We start from the raw sequence: 20,997 nt of genomic DNA, 5'->3' as shown, positions 1-20,997 counted from the left end.
AATTATCCGGACACATCAATTCAATTTTCTGTGACAGACAAGAGATAAATGTGTTGAGAGTTGAGAACAGAATAAAAACACATTAATGGCTTCATATAAATACAGGATTTTCCATATTTTATCTTGCATATAGTCCTGTGTCCCCAGCCAGTAAAGTCACATTAGTACCAGAACAGAGTAGAAGATGAGAACAAAGTTTCCCTTTAATTTGCACAGATGAAAAAAAAAAAAATCTTTTCCCTTCACCAATAGAGAGGAATAACTTGGGAGTAATAAAAATTCCCATGATCAGGTTGAATACATTATTCCTCAGAGTGCAAAGACTTGGGTGCTCTCAGGGAAGCACGCTTTGATGTTAAAACAAGCACAATTCTAATTTTTTCCACAGCATAAATAACTTTCAGTGCTGGGAGATGAGAATGCCAAGAGTATCAAGATGTTCAAGGAAGTTTAGATCAATTAATGGAAGGTGCAAGCTCCAGCATCCCTAAACCCCCTGGCCTTGATGTTACCTCCATGTCCCCATTTTTGTATTCTGCCTTCATCCTTGCTGCTGCTTTTGCTGCTTTTTTGGTCCAGCTCCATCATTTTTACATTGTTACAGATTTTCCCTGGCGAAGGGAAATTCCAGCTTTCAGCCAGGTCTGCTGGGCAGTTGTTCTGAAATCACTGGCAAATCTTAAGTATTTTTTATTTCAGGGGGACGCATGCCAGGAAATGCGGGAGTTTGCGCTGCTTTGTAGATTTTGGGTAATGAGTTTTTCATGCTCCGAGCACTAATGATCATCACTGCCTGAGCTGATAACAAATGGCCAGAGAGGAGTGAGAATTCCTGAGGAAGTTGCTGAGAACGCGTTGTTGCTTCTGGTACAGGAAGGAATGCTGGTTCCTAACAATTGTAACCTGTTTTTTGGTTTGTTTTTTTTTAATTTTTTGTTTTAAAACAGCCAGCTAAAAATTGTTGAAAAAAACCAGTATTATAGCAGCTCAGGGGACAAATCTTTCTGAGTGTGCAAGGTGTGTGCTGGGATCTTCACACTCATGGGAGCTACAGGATTTTTCCCATTCATGGGAGAGAGAATGAGCTCAAAATTTGGGTTGCAAGACCTGCTGAGTGCAGGGAAGCTGTCAATATTCTGGTTTTAATGGCAGCTTGAGTGATTCCCCACAATCTGAATTTCCAGCCTGCAGTGGGAGTGCAGCACAGCTTTCCCTGCTGGCTGCTGCCTCATCCTCTCCCAGCCCTTGGCCCCTTCCTCACTGTGCTTATTCATGCAAATCCATTCCTGGGGTGGGATGTGGCTCCTTTGGATGCACTCACTGGATCCTCAGCTTTCTTTAAATTCCAGCTCCTCACCAGCCCCATTCCCACATTTTTCCTAATGGCTGCAATCTCTTGCTGCATAAAAGCCTTGTTACGAGAGCCCATGAGAACAAGGAACACGAGAAAATTCCTGGGGTGGAATCCCTTTGTGGAAAAACAGTGAATTGCCATTTTCAGCCCACCTGGAGCCACTGCACAGAGCCTGATCTGAAACCCAGGCTCAGTTTGCTGCTCACATAAATCAGAATTCTGTCACTGTTTGCATGGCTTTTATGGATCTGGGGATGCTTTACCAGGTCATGTGTCACTCTCCAGTCAGGATTGGCCACTGGGTGTCTTGTCCATGTTTTCTGTGCAGTGTTTCTGTGAGAAGAAGTAAAACAATGGCTTTGGCTGTGGGAAAAAATAAAGAAGGAGACTGATTTTGCAAGTCAGGAGGAGTCTGTGTACTTCATTAAGGTTGGCTGCTCATGGAAAATGCACGTCAACATCTTCCTCCTTGTGCTCCCCCAGCTCTGTTAACTCCACTTCTGTGGTCCTTACTGCTCCAGAAAAGGGTGTTCAGACCTGTTTCAGAGTTATCTGTGCTGTTCCCATTTTGGTGTTGGGCAATTTTGATTGTTTGGAGCTGGTTGCTTTGTGTGGTTATTTAATTAATTTATTTCAAAAGCTGATGTGTATTTCAAAAGCCAGTTTTTCTTAAACCAAATAAATCACATTATGACTCCTTATCAGTGTAGGATTTCTCACACCCAATAACTCTGTCCTTGATTATTACCAATTCACCTCATTCTCTGAAATTTATTAATAAACAGTTTTTCACTGGGGGGAATCAAATGATTAAAATTATGTTGTTCTGTGCACTTACTCTTCATTCCTGTGGTACTATTTTACCTAACTGCAGAAGTTAAATCTCCTTAATCTGCCATTCTAATCCATTTTTGAAATAAGAACATGCAAAAGCATCAAATCATGTTAAATGCTGTCCATTATTATGCCCTTTACCACAGTCAAATATATCTGTTTGTCATCTGGGGTTTACTTCTGTAATCACTTGTCTGGTTGCAAGCAATCCTACAAGAATCTTCCTCTTCTGGTCCATTGGCAAACTATTTATATATCATTTTTATTTTATTTTTATTGTAATTTTAACAGTTCTTTCCGCCCTTACTCATCCACAGAAGTTTTTATTGAGAAGTGCAGCAGGAAGTGATCATTATTGCAGTAATCTGTATCAAACCATTTTTTTCCTGTGTCCTGATGCCGAATTTTGCCCCAAAAGGCGATGAATAACTGTCTAAGAGACGCAGTTTAAGTCAGATAGACAGGAGGTATTTTATTAGCAACGTGCACGTTGGGGAAATCTCTAAAGGGAGTTTTCCAAAGTCTTACAACAAAAGCATGCCTTTTATACAGTTTAGGTTTGGAATTACATCATATCAATGCATATTCATATGGGGCGTGCCGTAGGCGGGGCGTGGGCGGAAACTTCTATTTTGAGGATCTTTTCGGGGGTCGTTCCGGTCGGCCTTCATCGTGGGCGAGGGTCTCCGAGGAGTCTTCCTCCTTAAACTTTTGAACTTCTTTCCAAATTTGGTCCTTTCCCGGTGTAGTTGGCCGAGTTCCCAACCTCCTAGGGCCAACTTATCATATTGACATTAGGCATGCTTTAGCTTCGGCTTAAATTACGCTTAGTCCGGTGATTTTTTTTATCCTTCTCTTTCCCTCCTGTCGTTGTGTTTATTACTTCCAGATGTTCCCTTCATATTCTATGTTTTAACCCATTATTTCTCGAAGGCTATCTATTTTATGGCTTCATTCCCCCCTTTTCTTATGACTTACGAATTCTTTCGTCAAGGTCTGATCCTAAGAGTGCTGATGTCTAATCCTAAGAGCGCTGATGCGCTCGTACCATAGCCCAAACCATTTGGGTCCTTTTCATTATGATCCTTAGCTTCCACCACATAAAAATATTTGTAAAAGTTAAAACCAACAAGGCTCCAACTACCAATATCATTGGGGGCACCAGGTAATTGAAAACCTGTGTGGCTGTTGGGGAAAATCCTGTGAAGATATCCCACCAATGATGCTGGCCTATTTGTTCTACTTCGGTGAGGACATTCTTTATTCTTTCTGAATCATGTTCTACCTGCCATACCATCCGTGTAGTTGTTTGATTCACTCTTTGCACCAATTCCTTTACTTTAGGGTGTGCAAGCATTGCTTTGAGAATTTTGACATCCATCCCTATTTGCAATTCTGGTATTTCTCGATACAGGTTAAAATCTGTGTTAATTAGCTGTTGAGTAGTTATTGGGACAGTATAATGAAAATCGCAACCCACTACTTTGGTAAAGTTGCATACACAAAAGTTAGTATTGTTAGTTTCCTCTTGGCAATTATCTATAGTGACATTGTCACAGGCTGTCCGTACGCAAGCACACCCATTCCCTATATAGTAAACTTGTGACTGTGTTCGATTACGCAAAAGCACTTCAAAGGTGCACACTCTATTCTCAGCATCTAAGCATAAATCTTCTGCCTCTACTACAGCGTTTTCGCAAACATAACCTAGCTGTCCTCTAGGAATACATGCTTCTGTGCTAACCGATTGCCACTTATTTTTGATATAATCATAACTGGCCCAAACATTGTTTGCATTCCGCTGGTGGAGTGGTTTCTTGGGGCAAGTCTTTGGGGCTGTGATCCGGTTGGATCTTCCCGGAAATCACTCCACCGACATGAAATTGGGCCCTTTTGCTGCCTCCAAATAGTGGGCTTACCCATTTTTACCGGACTAAAGGTAATTAAGTTATGTTCGGATGCTGACTTCCCCAAGGATCGAATTGTCAATACTAGCTGCTTTGTTCTTCCTTCCACTGAGTCAAGCTCTCGACACCCAATTTGGATTTGGTCTCCCTTGTATGCTACCATGGAAGATTGATGCCATAATTTACTTGCGTATGGCTGATTGTTACGTAGGGCATATACCTCGAAATAGGGTCCCTTCGCTCCCCATTCCGGGTGGGTACACTGGTGTGCGTGAGACCATGGATCTATCGGGTCAGAGTCTCGGGGAAGAACTATACTTATCGAGAGTCCAATGATCAGGGTTGAAAGGGCTTGAGGTGAAGTCAAGGTCATGATGTCCGTTCCTCTTGTTTACTCTCTGGAGCTTTCTTGACCCGCGAGTAATGAATCCACGTAGGTCGCTCCTTGATCCGGACCGCGGTGAAGGTAGTCAGCAGCACTTGGAAAGGTCCTTCCCACTTCTCTTGTAGGGGTTTTCCTAAAAGATTCTTAACATACACCCAATCACCGGGGTTAAACGGATGCAATTTACAATCAGGTTGTTTAGGTTGGTGCTCTACTACCACGGTAGCATTCTTATCCAATTGTTTCCCCACTGTAATTACATAATCATAAATGTACTGGTTACCGATTTGGCCTATGGCATCCCCGTTTACAACTTGCATAGCATAAGGTCTACCATACAGGATTTCGAATGGGCTTAGCTTCTCTTTTGACCTTGGTTTGACTCTCAGCCTCAGCAGAGCAATAGGCAAGGCTTGGTACCATAATGCTTTGCTTATTGCTCTCACCACTTTCGCACAGAAGTGTGTACCCCTATCCGAGGAAATACTCTTCGGTACCCCAAACCGCGGAATGATTTCATTCAACAGTATTTCGGTCACTTCTCTTTCCTTGTTTGTCCTGCAAGGGAATGCTTCAGGCCACCCAGAAAATGTATCAGTTAATACCAACAAATATCGGAGCCCCCCTTTTCTTGGGAGCTCAGAAAAATCAATTTGCCATACTTCACCTGGGAATTTACCTCGACTTATGGCTCCTTGGTGTATCTTGGTTCTCGTATTCGGGTTATTTCTCAGGCACCGTTCGCACTGGGATGTTACGTGCTTTATAGTAGTAAATAATTTCGGTCCTGCTATCCTGGTTTGCAAATATTGGTAAAGCGGATCCAAACCCCAATGGGCCTTCTCATGTTCTGCTTTTACAAACTGCCACATCACATTTCCTGGTACTACTAACTGTCCTGTTTCCAATTGACCCTAACCATTTTCTAATATTTTGCCCTTATTTCTTTGAATCCATTTATGGTCTGATTCCTGGTAATCTGGCTTGATACTGATATCCAGGTCTCCTGGTATTAGGGCCATTATTCCCACTTCCCTAGACTTTGTGGCAGCCAATTTGGCCTCTGTATCTGCCTTTCTATTTCCTATTTCTGGAATAGTATTGCCTTTCAGATGTCCCTTACAATGCATTATGGCCACTTGAGCTGGGAGTTGGACCGCCTCTAGCAATCGCAGAACCTCTTCTGCATGTTTGACTGTTTTTCCTTGTGTAGTCAACAGTCCTCTTTCTTTCCAGATGGCCCCATGAGCATGTACAACAGAAAAGGCATATTTAGAGTCTGTCCATATATTGATTTGCATATTCTCTGCCAATTCCAGAGCTCGAGTCAGAGCTATCAGTTCTGCCTTCTGGGCTGAAGTTCCTGTGGGTAAGGGGTTCGACTCAATTACCCTTTCTGTAGTAGTGACCGCATAACCAGCCATTCTTACTCCTTGCTTCACGAAGCTGCTGCCATCTGAGAACCAGTTGTCCGCATCTTCGAACGGCTCTTCTTTGAGGTCCGGGCGACTGGAATAGACAGCTTCAATTGTTTCCAGGCAGTCGTGTTCGATGGGTTCTGCCGGGGCTCTTCCTTCTAGAAATGAAGCTGGGTTCACAATGTTAGTTACCTGAATGGTTACGTCATCTGATTCAGCCAGAACGGCCTGGTATTTTAGGAATCTGGAAGGCGACAACCAATGGTTGCCTTTCTGTTCCAGCACAGCTGACACGGTGTGGGATACTAGTACAGTCACCTTTTGGCCCAGCGTGAGCTTCCTGGCCTCTTCTATGTTAATTATCACTGCGGCCACTGCCCTCAGACAGCCTGGCCATCCTTTACTTACTTCATCCAATCGCTTAGAGAAGTAGGCCACAGCTCTCTTGTGCGGTCCCAGCTGCTGTGCTAGGACTCCTAAGGCCATCTCTTGTCGTTCGTGGGAGAACAGCCAGAATGGTTTTGATACATCTGGGAGACCTAAGGCTGGTGCTCTCATTAGTTCCATCTTCAGCTTCTTGAAGGCTTCTTCTGCCTCGGGAGTCCAAACTAGGATGCTCTTAGCCTCCTTCAACAAATCATACAGTGGTTTAGCGAGTATCCCGTACTGGTAGATCCATAACCGACACCAACCTGTCATCCCCAAAAAGGCGCGCAGATCTCTCACCATCTCTGGTTTGGGCATCTGGCAGATGGCCTCTTTCCTAGCTGCTCTCAGGGATCGCTGTCCTCTGGAGACTTCGTATCCCAGGTACACCACTTGTGTCTGTACCAGCTGTGCTTTCTGTCGAGAGACTCGATATCCATTTAAACCCAGGAAATTCAGCAAGGAAATGGTCCATTCAATGCATTCTTCCTCTGTCACTGTTGCTATTAGGAGGTCGTCTACGTACTGCAGAAGGGTGCCATCTCCCAGCGGCCTTTCCCACTGTTCTAGTTCCTTGGCTAACTGATTCCCAAAAATCGTAGGGGAATTGCACCACCCTTGGGGCAACACTGTCCAGGTGAGTTGGGTCTTTCTTCCACTATCTACAGATTCCCACTCAAAGGCAAAAATCTTTTGACTCTCGAGAGCTAAGGGGAGGCAAAAGAACGCGTCTTTTAAATCTAATACGGTGAACCAGGCCAAATTCTCCTTCAGTCTGGTCAAAAGCGTGTATGGGTTAGCAACTACCGGATGCAATGCCTTAGTTATTTCATTTACTGCTCTCAGATCCTGGACTAACCTATAGGTTCCATTAGGTTTCTTGACTGGCAGGATTGGTGTATTAAAATCTGATTCGCATTCTACCAATAACCCCAGTTCCATAAACCTTCTGATTGTGGGCTCAATCCCTTTCCTATCTTCTATCCTCAGAGGGTATTGTTTCTTTCTCACCGGTTTTGTCCCAGCTTTAAGTTCAACGACAATCGGTGCTGTTTGCTTTGATTTTCCAGGTATATCAGTAGCCCACACCAATGGGTACATCTTGCTCAGGATTTGCTCGAAATTGTGGCTTTCAGGTTTAGGCTCCACACAACTGATCGTTAGGCTTAGAGCTGTAATCAGTTGTTCTTCATTTACTTGAAACTCCAATTGGTCTTTGTTAAACTTTATTACGGCCCCCAAGTTCTCCAATAAGTCTCTCCCTAGTAGGGGTTTTGGTGAATTTGGTAAATACAGGAACTGATGAATTCCCATTTGCTTCCCAATTTTGTATTTAATGGGTTTCAAAAGTAAGCCTTTTCTGGTTGGCCTGTTGCTCCCACAACTTGCACAAATTCATCACTTTTAGGTACAAATTCTTGATTTAAAACCGAAAAGGTTGCTCCCGTATCAATCAAAAAGTCTAATTCCTTTTTACCCTCCCCTAGCTCTATACTGCACTAGCCGTTGATAGTGTTCCGCGTTGCCCGGGTCCCACTCTGGTTTACTGCTGGGAAAATTATCTTCTAGTCTCCCCGATAATAGTTGGGCATGTCGCCTCCCCGTTTCCAATACGAGTTCCCTTTCCGTATCTGTCAACTCTGACAACATCACTTCTATATCCTCCCAATCAATATCTAAGTTCTTTGCCATTAGTTCAAACCTCTTTGCTACTCCCTCTGGATTCCTCCTGAAGTTCCTTGCCTCATCCCTCCAATTGTTCAAATCACTCGTCGAGAATGGCACCTTTACTCTAGTCTTTTCCCCTACTATTGGCATAACTTGTCGGAGAGGAGCTATCGTGCGATTCCCTTTCTCCCCTTGCTTTGCTTCCCCCCGTGCCACAGATCTGGTGTAATACGAGTGACTGGTCCCCTCCCCGGGATTTTCTTCCTGTGCCTCAATGCTTTCCCTATTCTTTCTCTTCTCTTTCTTCTTTCCCCCTTCTTGCTCTTCATTTTCCTCTCCTATCTCTATCACACAATCCATCCGATTCTCATCCTGCGTCTGTCGCCTCTTTTGTATCTGCCAGCTCTTATCCTGTCCCGGGCTGCGGTTCCTCTCATCCTCTGCTCCCCCTCCACTTCTCTTATCCTCTATCTGAATTACTATGTTCAGTTTCTGTGAGTTACTCTCTGCCTCCCTTTCGCATGCCTCATTATCATTCTTCTTGCTGTATCTCAATTTAGGGACGTCGCCTCCCGGTGAATTGCTTTTATCCCCAGTCCTTGGTGCACTGGTTTCCATTCTACAGACGCCTCCATTTCTGGAGGTGTTGCTATCTCCATATGGACTGAGCTCGGGTATGCTACGTGTCTCCCTTCGGCTCTCTGCTTCTGACCCACTGCCTTCCTCCCCCTCAACCTCCAGTGTGGGTGGGCTGTCAGCATTCATGTAGCTCCCTGACCCCTGTGGACTATCTAGTCCCTGAGGGCTGTTTTTTTCTCCCGTCAATCTCTGATTTTAATGGGCTGCCCTCCTTCCAACCCCGGACTCCCTCCCAGGTCCTTCCAATGCTTTAGGATGCACCCTAAGGGGGTTTTCATATTTACGTCCTTACTCTGTTGACCTCCCATGACTATCCCCTGTATCTGCGTTTTCTGTTAACCGAAACAGTCCCTCTCTCGCAACCACGATATGCTGATATATTTTAACACTTCATGCACACAATCTCAATCGCTTCGTCCGTTTCCGACCTGGCTTCTCGCGAAGAACAGGAAATGCGGAGCAGGACTCCCTCTCGCTTCGCAGCTACGCTGCGTCTCACTCACCCTCACATACAACACACACTTATAAAATAAAATTGTTTTACCAGGTTTTGTCACAAAAAAAGTCGCCCTCAAACTGTGAAGTACCGGCTTCCCAAATTCAAGGCACGTAGACAGCACAATGCGCGTTTCAGTCTATTACATAAAGAGTGACAAGATGTCTCCTATAAAACTTTGCAACAAACACATAAAACGAACACACAAAACACATACAAACACCAATGGTACCAAAACCTATGACACAAAACACATACAAACACCAATGGTACCAAAACCTATGACACAAAACACATACAAACACCAATGGTACCAAAACCTATGACACAAAACACATACAAACACCAATGGTACCAAAACCTATGACACAAAACACATACAAACACCAATGGTACCAAAACCTATGACACAAAACACATACAAACACCAATGGTACCAAAACCTATGATGTCCGAGATATCGAACACAAATGGTACCAATTAGGGACAAACACCAATAGTACCAAAACCTATGATGTCCGAGATATCGAACACAAATGGTACCAATTAGGGACAAACACCAATAGTACCAAAACCTATGATGTCCGAGATATCGAACACAAATGGTACCAATTAGGGATTTTTACCAGGGCGTCCCCTGGTTTACCCTTCGGTGGTCACGTCTGACCCCCGTGTCCCAATAAAGCGCTTTAAACCAAAACCAATAAACAATTAAAAATACCTCTTAATTGGAGCAGGAGATGCAGGGAATCCTTCCTCTGCCGAAGAGCGCTGGTCCGGGAGGGGAGTCTCTTCTGACAAAAATCCGTCAGGGGCCCCAGAGGGTCCCGGCCCCGGACCGGCTCTTCGGAGGGAACCCCTCAAAGTCTGAGTCTCCTGTTTCGTCCCACCTGGGTCGCCAGAACTGATGCCGAATTTTGCCCCAAAAGGCGATGAATAACTGTCTAAGAGACGCAGTTTAAGTCAGATAGACAGGAGGTATTTTATTAGCAACGTGCACGTTGGGGAAATCTCTAAAGGGAGTTTTCCAAAGTCTTACAACAAAAGCATGCCTTTTATACAGTTTAGGTTTGGAATTACATCATATCAATGCATATTCATATGGGGCGTGCCGTAGGCGGGGCGTGGGCGGAAACTTCTATTTTGAGGATCTTTTCGGGGGTCGTTCCGGTCGGCCTTCATCGTGGGCGAGGGTCTCCGAGGAGTCTTCCTCCTTAAACTTTTGAACTTCTTTCCAAATTTGGTCCTTTCCCGGTGTAGTTGGCCGAGTTCCCAACCTCCTAGGGCCAACTTATCATATTGACATTAGGCATGCTTTAGCTTCGGCTTAAATTACGCTTAGTCCGGTGATTTTTTTTATCCTTCTCTTTCCCTCCTGTCGTTGTGTTTATTACTTCCAGATGTTCCCTTCATATTCTATGTTTTAACCCATTATTTCTCGAAGGCTATCTATTTTATGGCTTCAGTCCTATATCCTTTCTGTATCATTTACTGTAAAATAACCCCAAATTCTGACACATTACTGGACCTTAAATCTCTTTCAGGCATGCAGGACTTTGAAAAGGAAAGTGATGCTGTGCTGGCTCATGAGTTGTGGGTGGAACAAAGGGTCCCCCACCCTCAATCCACTTTCCTTTGCTGACACCTTTTCCTGTCCAAGAGCCAAGCTCCAATTTGGAGTTCCAAATTCACCTTTTCTCCTGCTGTTGTTTGGTGGCTGAGGAAAGGCTTTCTGTGAAATACCCATTTGGCTGGGCCAGGGGTAAAATTCCACTTCCAGCTTCCCATGAAGGATCCAATCACTTGGGGCACTCTCAGCTCTTGATGGAAGTCGATTTTTCTGTGAGCCAGTTTTCTGGGAAAACCTTTTCCCCTCCACTTGGGAGTGCCTGGGAGAGCAGCAGCAGGGGAAATTGTGTCTAGGAGCAGTTTTCACCCAGGGCTTGCAGTTGTGTGATATAAATAGATGCCATCGTGGTTTTTTGCAGCTTTTGGTGTTTGATAAAGACAGGGAAGCTGCAGCCAATTATGTTACAGTGCTAAAAAAACAAGGAGCTGGACACAACTGAAAAATAAAATCAAATCTGAGAATCTCAGGGCTCCTCAAGAGCCATTTGTGATTTTACAATATGAGGAAGGAAGGTTAGATTTACCAAGAATAGGGGGATGAGCAAATAGGAGAGATTTTGGTGGGATCCAGACCTTGGCAGGGAAGAATTGATCCCTTTTTTGTTGGGGTGAGTGATCTTCTGTGCCTCCTGCTCGATGGGTTGCATGCAATTCCTAATTTTCAGGATCTTCCCTGTCTTTGAGGTCCTGTTGTGGGAATTGGACAGAGGCCCTTGTAGCCAAAGTGTTCACTGGGCAAGAGCTGATTGCAACATTAATCAATTAATGAGCAGAATAATGAAGCACAGCTTACAGCTGCTAAAAGATAATAAAAAAGGGAGTTTGCTTGAAAGAATTCAATGTTTTTTTCCTTCCAGAAAAGGCAAGAATACAGGAAAAATCAGTGACAGCCTTAGCAATATTTGTGGGAGGATGTGAGACCAAGATTTGAAGCTTTGTGCTTTCAAAAAGGGAAAAGCAGTGGAATAAAGTGCTGTGTGAAATGTCACTTTCTAATTGAGAGAGGGACCCAGGGACAAAAGGTGCTGGGAAAAGGAGGTTTGGAAGACAAGATAGAGAAAATGAGAGTAGGGTCTCACTCAAATGTGTAGGATTTGCCAAATAAAATGTGAATATAAGGAGGCTGTTTAACATTGTGGATAAGGAATGTGACCCAAGTGGAAATGAGACCACAAAGAAAAGGTTGAATTAGGTTTGAGGGCGTTTGCTGCACTGGAGGACAAGGAGCAAAGGTTAGTGGTAAAGAAAAATGTGTAAATGAGACTCAACTCAGAAAAAAAAAGGGAAGAATAAGAAGATAGAGGTTGTTATGCTGGTTCTGTTCGTTATCTTGATAGGTGAGGGACTGGGGAATTGGGAAACAATGTCAAAAATAATGAATGGGGGAAAACGTGGAGTTTGCCCAGATAATTGAGGCGTGTGACTCTTGTCCCCCTGGTAGGGAAATTGAGGAATTTCAGCTGTGTCACCAGCTGGGTTCACAGGACAGAAGTGGACTGGAGGCTGGCAGCAAATGTGCTGTGGATGTGCAGCAGGAGGATATAATAATAAACCCAGAATAAACCCAGAGTGCTCCCTGGGCACATCCAGCTCCTTGTGGAGCAGGTCAGGATAAATCACAAAGCTGAGGAGCTGAAGAAAGGGAAGATTTTTAGCTCATTCTCTGGGGACTTTTCTGACTTCTTAAAATAGTGCAGAGGAATGAAAAAAGGGTGGTGAGCAACAACCTTCTCTGTCATCAGTGGTCTGAGTCCTGGTGTTGGAAAATGGAGAAAAAATGTGGTTCAGATGAGGTCAGACCTGAGGTGATTTCCTTATCACATTAATGCAAAGATATCAGGAAAAGGCGTGAGGTTTCTGTGCAGAGTGGAGGTGGCTGATATCAGGAATAATGTAAAGAATGCTCCAGGTCTAAATTAATATTCTGCTTTTCAGTAAGGAGAGCAACACGGTGCAAAGTCAGCGTGGCTAATTGGAATTTGTGCCTAAAAACTGAATCAAATCTGTGGGAATTTAACCTGAAAAACTGATGATGGCTACACAATGGGAAGGAAAAAATAAAGCAGTCGTCTTTGTACCTATACCTCATTCCTAAATTTATTCAGCACTTTGAAGCTTTCTCTTGCTTTGCCAGGCTTTATGAATGGACCTGATCCTAAAAGCCTTATTGTCATGCCTTATTTAGATATAGAGAAACTTGACTTGCAGTGATAGGAGCAAATGGAGAATTCTTAGTTAAACTAAAAAAAAAAAAAATAAAAAAAAGGAAAATAGAATAAGATTAGTTAATGGAGACCCAATAAGAGATTTTTATTTTATATGTCAAATGAAAAATCGTTTACTCATGTGAAAATAACACATCTTTTAAGGATTCTAAAGGTGATTAGGAAAGAGACTCAGAAAGGTGTTGTTAGCATGGGGCTGGTGACTGATGGAGTTTGTCCATGATCGGTGGGGGATTAAAAATGTTTTATTCCCTACAATAATGCTGGACAAAGGGAGTGGTGTGCTGATGAAGTGACCTGATGACTGAGAAGATGAAAGGCCCTGTCAGTATAGAGAACAAAAATCGTGCTGTAAAAAAGAGTTGGCTCAGCCTGATGATGAGGGCAATAAAAAGGGAATTTATTTTCATGACAGAAACTGCAAGGTCTTGTAAACAGAGACTGCTCACTACTGTACTGGGGGGTTCATCAGCTGTAAATGGCAGGAGGAGGAGCAGCAGAGCACACAGTGACTCTGGGCCAGCATTAAAAAATAACCTTGGATCTGCTCTGAGGGTGTATCAGCATAAATAGTTTTGGGAGGTGAAGAAATGTTAATGGATTGTGCAAGGCACTGATGTGTCCTTAGAGAAACACCATGGCAGGCTGGGGTCACACATTAAAGCTGGAGAAGTGTAGGAAAAGCACAGACCAGGGGAAGAAGGAATCTCTTTCCTCAGAGAAGAATTCTAGAAGTGCAAAAGATTCTATGTTTTCTAGCCTTAAAAAATGCAAATTTTGAGTGGGACATAACTATTTTCTAAAAAACTGAGGTGCTGGTGGTTGTAACTAAACAAGGCAGGGAAAGTTATTTAATGTAAAGATCAGTATTAGTACAGAGTGAAAGTGCATCAGTAAACAGCCTGTTGAGTCAGTAAACCTCATCAAAGGGTGACCAGATTCCAGGTTCCTGACCTGTAAAGAAAAGTATGGAAAGCCAAGAAAACAGCTGAGAAATGTGGATTTCTGTGGAAGAGAGTAACAGATGCAGAGACCATCATCCTCTCTTCTCCCTCTGCACAATTCTGCTTTATCCCAGCATGGGATGTGTGTATTCCACACCAGGGCTGATATAAACATGGAATATTGTTCTGTGTGGGTTTAACTGCCCCTGCTCCCATAGGACTGGCCCTGTAGCTTCAAGGTTCTGCAATCCTGTTAGCCTGGGTTTGGTAGGGAAAAGATAGGAAACTAAAAAATGCAGTGAAGAATCATGCTGGTGGAATATTCTCCCTGTTTCCAGCAGTAATTCCAGGATTTTTCAGGCTGGCAGATGTGTCCAGGTCACTGAGTTTATTGGCCCTTGATGAAACTTGTCCTCCACAAAATTTCTCTAAACCCTTTAATCCTTTTGGCCTCCACAGCCCCTGTGGCAGTGAGCTCCCCACTGCAGAAATCTTGTGTGAAAGGATTTTTCCTTTCTTTTCCTTGAACTGCCCAGTAAGTCTAAGGAGTGTGGTGGAATTCATGTTATGGAAAGTAGTGAGGAAATGTTCCTTAACCTTCTCCTTTCCTTTTGAACATCTCTTGGAGTCTATCAGTTGCGTCCTGCTGTAGTGAAATGATCCTGGTCTTCTTTCCCACAGGAAAGCTGCTCCAGTTTTTAACTGAAATTCCTCTGATCCTGCCATATCTAAATGCTCAGATTCTGTTGAGCTAAAATCTGTAGTAAATTGACTTAAAGACATTGAACTTTTAATTGCTTTGTCCAATTGAGGAGTCTTCTTCAAAGAATGGCTACAGGGTGTCTTTATTTCTGTATCAACCTTATTTCTCACTCCTCAGCTTTTAATCTAAAAAATAAAAAATAGACTCATTCTGTCTTCAGTGCCAGAATGTTTGTGATTTCTCCCTCCAAATTTAGCAATTTGATGTCCACGGCCAGGTTTTGGCAGGCTCCTTTTACTGTGTGTTCATCACATGGAGAAAAGGAATTTCCCTGAGGTTTCTTCCTCTACTCTGCAAATCACCTAAACAAGGTCACCTAAATTGCCTTCAGGATGATCCAGTTTCTCTCCATGTATACAAACTTAGAATTCCAGAGTGATTGCCTGCTTATGTGTTCATCTTCAGATATAGAAAGATTATGAATCCTGCCCTGAAGTGATTGATCAGCTTTTTCATCTTTCCAATCTCATTTTTTCCCCTTTTGTGTAGCAAATCAAAGCATTTCAGAAATTAATTCTTTTGATTTTAGGGAAATAAAGTATATTGATTAAAAGACTGCAGAGGTGTGGTAAGATAAGTGTGATTCTGCTACCAAATGTAGCAGTAACAAGTAAATTGTCAGATTTTGGCCAAATTTCAGCAGGTTACTTTCATACATTCAGATTATTCATCTGTTTTCTGAAGGGTCACTGTGGTGAGTTAGATACAGCTTTAATATTTTTGCCTGTTCTGTTGCACTCCGGAGGATATTGCATTCAGTCATAGTGATAATTTGTTTAAAAAAAAATAAATAGTGGGTTGAATATGCCAATAGATTAATCATTTTTCCCATCAGATCAATCCCTGTGAAATATAAATACTTCCCATTGTTTGTCAGCACCCTGGAGCAGCAGAGCTGATGAATTAACCTGCATGAGTGCCCAGACTGTTTAAAGAACTTTGTGAAATTAGCAGGTGTGTGGCAAAAGTGATAAATAATGAAGCCACTTCCTTGCTTCCCCTGGTCTGAATCCCAAACAAAATTTTATTTTTTTTTTTTAGAGAGACACTTCTCTTCTTTGAACATTCATCTGATACCTTTGCCATGTTCCAGTATTAAAAAAAAAAAGAGAAATATTCTGGAACATTATTTACACAATAAGGCAGTCACCCATCCTGTCATTTTCCACATCCCCATTGTAATTATTTGAAATCCTCATTCCTGAGGATGAGTTTTTTCTCCCTCCCAACCCCAAATCTATTTTGGGAGTAGACTTGTAATTGTGTGTTTGTTAATGTGACTGTCTGTTGCCATGAACAAATTGAGGTCACCAATTTTCTGTGGCAGCTTTGCCTCAGAGTTAAGGACTCTAAACCAGCCAACACTTACCCAAATGCACTATTTTTTCTTTTCTATTATTTTATTTTCTTCTGTTATCAAGCCAAACGATACCTGTGGCATGAACTGACTTACATTGTGATAGTCTGGGATTATTCCCACTATTACAGTTTGTATTGGACTTTTGTATTCAATATTTAATTATTCTCCATTGAAGACTTGTCAAGAATTTCCCCAGAAGTAAATTGAGAGTAAATGTATGTGAAGCATTTGAAAAACATTTATTTCACTTAATTTTTGCTAAGGAAAAGTTCATCTCATTGCAGGTTACGTTATATTGGAGATTCCAGGGCTCAAAATATTGATATTTTGGATCTGTATTTATGCACTTTTAAAGCTTTATTTAGTCCATACAGGTCACTGTGTGGATGGTATTTTATCATATATTTAATATTTAATATGATGGTATTTTATCAAATCACCATCAGTGCTAAGGTTTATCATGACATTGGAGTTTGTTCTATCAAACAGTGGTTTTGTTCATCTGTCTTAAGCTTTTAGATTTATTTTTTTATTATTTTTTTGTTATTTTATATCCCAGAATGGATTGGTTTCTAGGCAGATCTCTAATACCTGTCTGGAAGTCAGCAAATTGTGTCAGCCTGGCTGTGACAATTCAGAGCAGTCAAAAGTTTGGCTCAGAGCATCTGTCCACCTTCAGTACTTAATTTCCTTTATAAAAACATTATTTATAACTTGAAACAAACAATTACAACCAGGCTGAAGATAAACACAGATTCACCAACAGGAGCATGGAGAGAAAATGAATTTATAATACATAAAGATATTTTTTGGAAGGACTTTCAGGCATCCCTGCCTTAAACCCAGCAGCATTAAAACCCATGAAAATAAAGGTATAATTCACACCAGCTGTATTTTGGTGATTTCTGTCATGAGGGGATTTCTCCAGCTCCTATAAATTAAGTTTTTACTCTGAAGCCACCTTAAACATCTTTTGGTTTCACCACGTAATGATGCTCGTTTTGTGTGATAATAATGTCAGGATAAAATGTTTTCTCACATGAGGGCTGAAAGGACGGTTAAGCCTCAGGATAAGGGCTCACAATTACTCTTTTTTGAGGGGGAAAAGGGTTTTAATGTAAATATTTTTTAAAAGAACAGTACAAAGTGAATAAACCATGTAGAGCTGAGTTTTGCCATGTTATTTAAGTTCTGTGAGCATATTAAAAACATATCCACATTCTGTAAATATTTTAGAATCCAAACTCTGTCTTCCCTGTTTTCATGCAGGTGTAAAACACATCACACACATGACAATTAAAACTAAAAATCAAGCTGGGAGATCTTACAAGTGACCTGAAATTTAGCAAAGTCTCGTTGTCAACTTTTTGATTCGTATCAGCACAGGGAATGATTTCTGCTGAAAACTTCACATGGAGCAGATGCTTGATTTAAAAGCTTTATTAAGGAGATTTTAAAAATCAGTGTCTTCCTTTCTGCCTGAATAATTTTATTTATTTTTTTTTGTAACTGACTTTATAATATTAGCAGGAGGGGCAAACGCCACTGTTCTGCTCTGGCAGCCAGCATTCCCCTACCCCACTCTCCAGCTGGGATTATGGACTCTCACAACATGTGAAAATAGTGATAGTACAGCACAAGAAAGGAGTATTTATCATTAACACTTGTTTTTTAGTGTCTATTTACCGATCTCTGATGTTACAGCAGCACATGGAGTGTTGAGCTGTAAATTAAAAAGAGATTCACAGAGTCAAGCTTTAAATCGTTGTCTGATGATCACTGGGACACTTAAAAGACCCCTGGCTTCTAATTAGTGTGGGTTTTTTTTATGTTTATAAGTGATTTTAAAATTATAAATTGAAATTTCCATGCTGGGGCAGTCTGTTAGTGGTAATGATTTATAGATTTTATGTCTGCATTGACATCAGACAGCCAGGAGAGCAGAACGAACAAACACTTCCAATTTCCCCATCACCAATGGGTGTCTCCACACCCTGGCAGAAGACAACCAGAGAATTGTCACTATTTGATGTTTTTACAATGCACAAAGTGCCCTTGCACCTGGAACACCCCAAACACACCTGCAGAGAGGCTTTGGCAGGGAGGATTAAGAGCCCAAACGCGCAGAGCAAGGTGAGGCGTAAGGAGCGCGGTGTAAACCCCGCGGCCGCGCGCCTGAGGTCGGTTTCCTCAGCAGCAGGGCTGATTGCAAAGGCAGATGTTGTCCTTCTTCTGGAGGAGCCCAGATCCACCTCCAGACTCCCAGATTGTTTGTGCCTTCGGATGGAATTAGAGCTTCCTGCCATTGTGTGTGGCGTATGTCCCCTCGTCCCCGACTGACGCATGTTGGACATTCTGCCCGCGGCGCTGGCGAGATGAGACCGTTGCTAAAACTGAAAAATGGCCAAAATCCAAAGATTTTTATCATCCCATCCATGCCTTGCAGTGGTGCACGAGGGAGTTTTCCGTGTCACGGGCACACTTTCCCCGGCCTTCCCTTTGATTTCACACGGGCAAGAGACGTCAGTGGCACTTTGTTATGTCTGACACGGACTTGTAAATTGTCTTTAAAATAAGTGTTTTCAAAAGGGGTGAAATGTGTTTTTGCAAAAGGGATAAAATGCACTTTTCAAAATGGGAATTGTGGTTCCATGACTATGACTTTTTTCTTAATTATTTTAAATACTTTTAGGGCTGTAAACCTCAAAATTATATGTTGCATCCAAAGAAGTCCTGTGAGAAAATAATTATCTAATGTCTGGGGATTGTGATTCCATGACTATGACTTTTTCTGATTATTTTAAATATTTTTAGGGCTGTAAACCTCAAAATTGTATGTTGCATTCTGATTTTGGCTACCAGAGAAATCCTATGAGAAAATAATTATCTGAAGTTCGGGAATTGTGATTCCACGACTATGACTTATTTTGAATTATTTTAAATATTTTTAGGGCTATAAACCTCTAAATTATATGTTACATTCTGATTTTGGCATTCAAAGAAAACCTATGGAAAAATAGTTATCTAAAGTTTGGGATGAAGACAGAAAACGTCCTAGTTTTTTACTTAATAAATACATTTTTAATGGAGCATGTGTAGCAATGTTAAGGGGAAATTTCCAGCTAGGTTTACCCTGGCCACATCAATTCAACTCCTACTTTGTCAGAAACAAAATACATCCATTTTAAAACAAAATTAATTGTGCCAGTTGTCAAGAAACATGGATATTTGTATGCATAGATTTGCCAATTCAAATAAGAATGAGGCGCCTGGATGTGTGTAGAATAAATAAGTTTTAATTGATCATTATTCAGGCATTGTCTCTACCTCAGTAGCAATATCAAAATAAAGACAGAGTCAAAACAATTGAGATCAGTGTATTTTATGCTGAAGGAAAACAGCTTTTTTATGACCCATAGGATTAATCAGTGGGTTTTATTGCCACGGCTCTCCCAGAACACAGTGCACTGCTTTTCCTCCAGCCTAGATTAAACTTTTTTTCATGTATAAAATAATGTTTGCCATTCCATTATATCTGCAGGATAAAAAACGATTACAGTTACAACCTTTATGGTTTAGGCCATCAACCAATCACTAATTCAGTAATTCCAGGAGTTAGGAGAGAGTGAGCTTGGTTTGGGGACATATTACTCCATAATTATGGGCAATGCAGCTTCACAGACTTTTCCCTTTGGTGTCACAATGTGTAAACTGGGGCCACACAGCACCATGATAAATGTGTACACCTGGGGGATTTGTTTGTTTGTTTGTTTTTTACCCTTCTTCTTTTCATGGACAGTGTAGTGTACAGATTGTATGGATATAATACAAGTATTTATGATGGGAAAAGCAAATGGCAGATCTTATCTGAGTACTGGAATGTGTTGCCCAGGTATTTTGGGGAGTCTTGTCTCCTTAGAGAGAATCAGAAACCATCCAGATGTGGACCTGGCTTTAGGTACCAGAGGTGGGGTGGACAAAGGGACCTCCAGAGATCCCTTCCAACCTCACCCATTCTGTCATTCTGTCACACAAATAGTGCAGTAATTCTAATTTCTAAAATTCTAACTAGTGGTGACAATGACTTCTTTTCTCTACAGCTGTTCCCTTCAAGCATTGCTCTACCAAACTTCTGCTTCCCACAGGTTGAATTATTAATTTTTTTTCTTTTTTTGCCATGTGCAAAATCACCTTGAAAGGACTCAGAAAATGCAGGGCTGTATTTATGGATGGGAACAGTTTTTTTTGTTTTTCAGTAAGATTTGGAGATGTTAGGCCTAACGAAAAGAAGCAATTGTATTTAAATGTAATTGGTTTAAAATCTGTGTTTCCAGGGTGCGCAATGACTTCGATGTGCTCACAAACCGCCTGATCGGCAGCCACGGCTACTGCACTCAGGTGAGTTAAAGGTCCAGTTCTGGGGATGTCCTGTGCCTCTGCTCTGGACTCACCTCAGGGAAGAGATGGAATTTCTTAAGTCACAGAGTCATGGAATCACAGAATGGTTTGGGTTGGAAGGGACGTTGTTGCCGCTGAAGATGAATAGATCACACAGACACAGGTCGAGGTGTGGTGGAAAGAAGAGAAAGTTTATTTTTCCTCCCAGGATTTATAGGCTTCTGACCACAGCCAGGGATTGGATGGTCAGGATAACACTTTCTCACTGCACTGGCCATGAGAGATGCCCATCACAAGACGTGGAACAGAAAGAATGTACACATATCTATGTTTACAGTTACTGTCCTGGGAAAGGCTTTAGAAAACCATGTCAGCAAGCTCAGAAGCTGAGTTTTCAGGGCGACAGACCTTAAAGTTCATCTTGTTCCAGCCCTTCTAGGCTTCACTCTCCCAGCTTGCTCCAAGCCCCATCCAGCCTGTTCTTGAACATCTCTAGGGATGGGATATCCACATCCTCTCAGGGCAGCCTGTGCCAGGGCCTCACCACCCTC

General features: G+C 42.1%; 1 protein-coding gene and 1 long non-coding RNA gene across 4 annotated transcripts in view; one reads left to right on the top strand and one right to left on the bottom strand.

The window, feature by feature from the left end:
* Window positions 1-20,997, top strand: part of MINDY4 (MINDY lysine 48 deubiquitinase 4) — a 74,209-nt gene that overhangs the window by 32,394 nt on the left and 20,818 nt on the right. For all 3 annotated transcript variants that reach the window (XM_058830966.1, XM_058830967.1, XM_058830965.1), the window contains one exon: window positions 20,383-20,446. In XM_058830966.1, coding sequence (XP_058686949.1) covers window positions 20,383-20,446 — 64 coding nt within the window. The remainder of the gene's footprint in view (window positions 1-20,382; window positions 20,447-20,997) is intronic.
* On the bottom strand, window positions 4,540-9,937 carry LOC131575448 (uncharacterized). Its single transcript, XR_009276805.1, has 3 exons — window positions 9,849-9,937; window positions 9,176-9,266; window positions 4,540-4,623 (listed from the first exon to the last, which is right to left on the bottom strand). It is a non-coding gene; the product is annotated as an uncharacterized LOC131575448 (long non-coding RNA).

Source organism: Poecile atricapillus, chromosome 2 (assembly GCF_030490865.1).
Source record: "Poecile atricapillus isolate bPoeAtr1 chromosome 2, bPoeAtr1.hap1, whole genome shotgun sequence".
Lineage (NCBI taxonomy): Eukaryota > Metazoa > Chordata > Aves > Passeriformes > Paridae > Poecile > Poecile atricapillus.
This window is presented reverse-complemented; position numbering and strand designations above follow the sequence as displayed.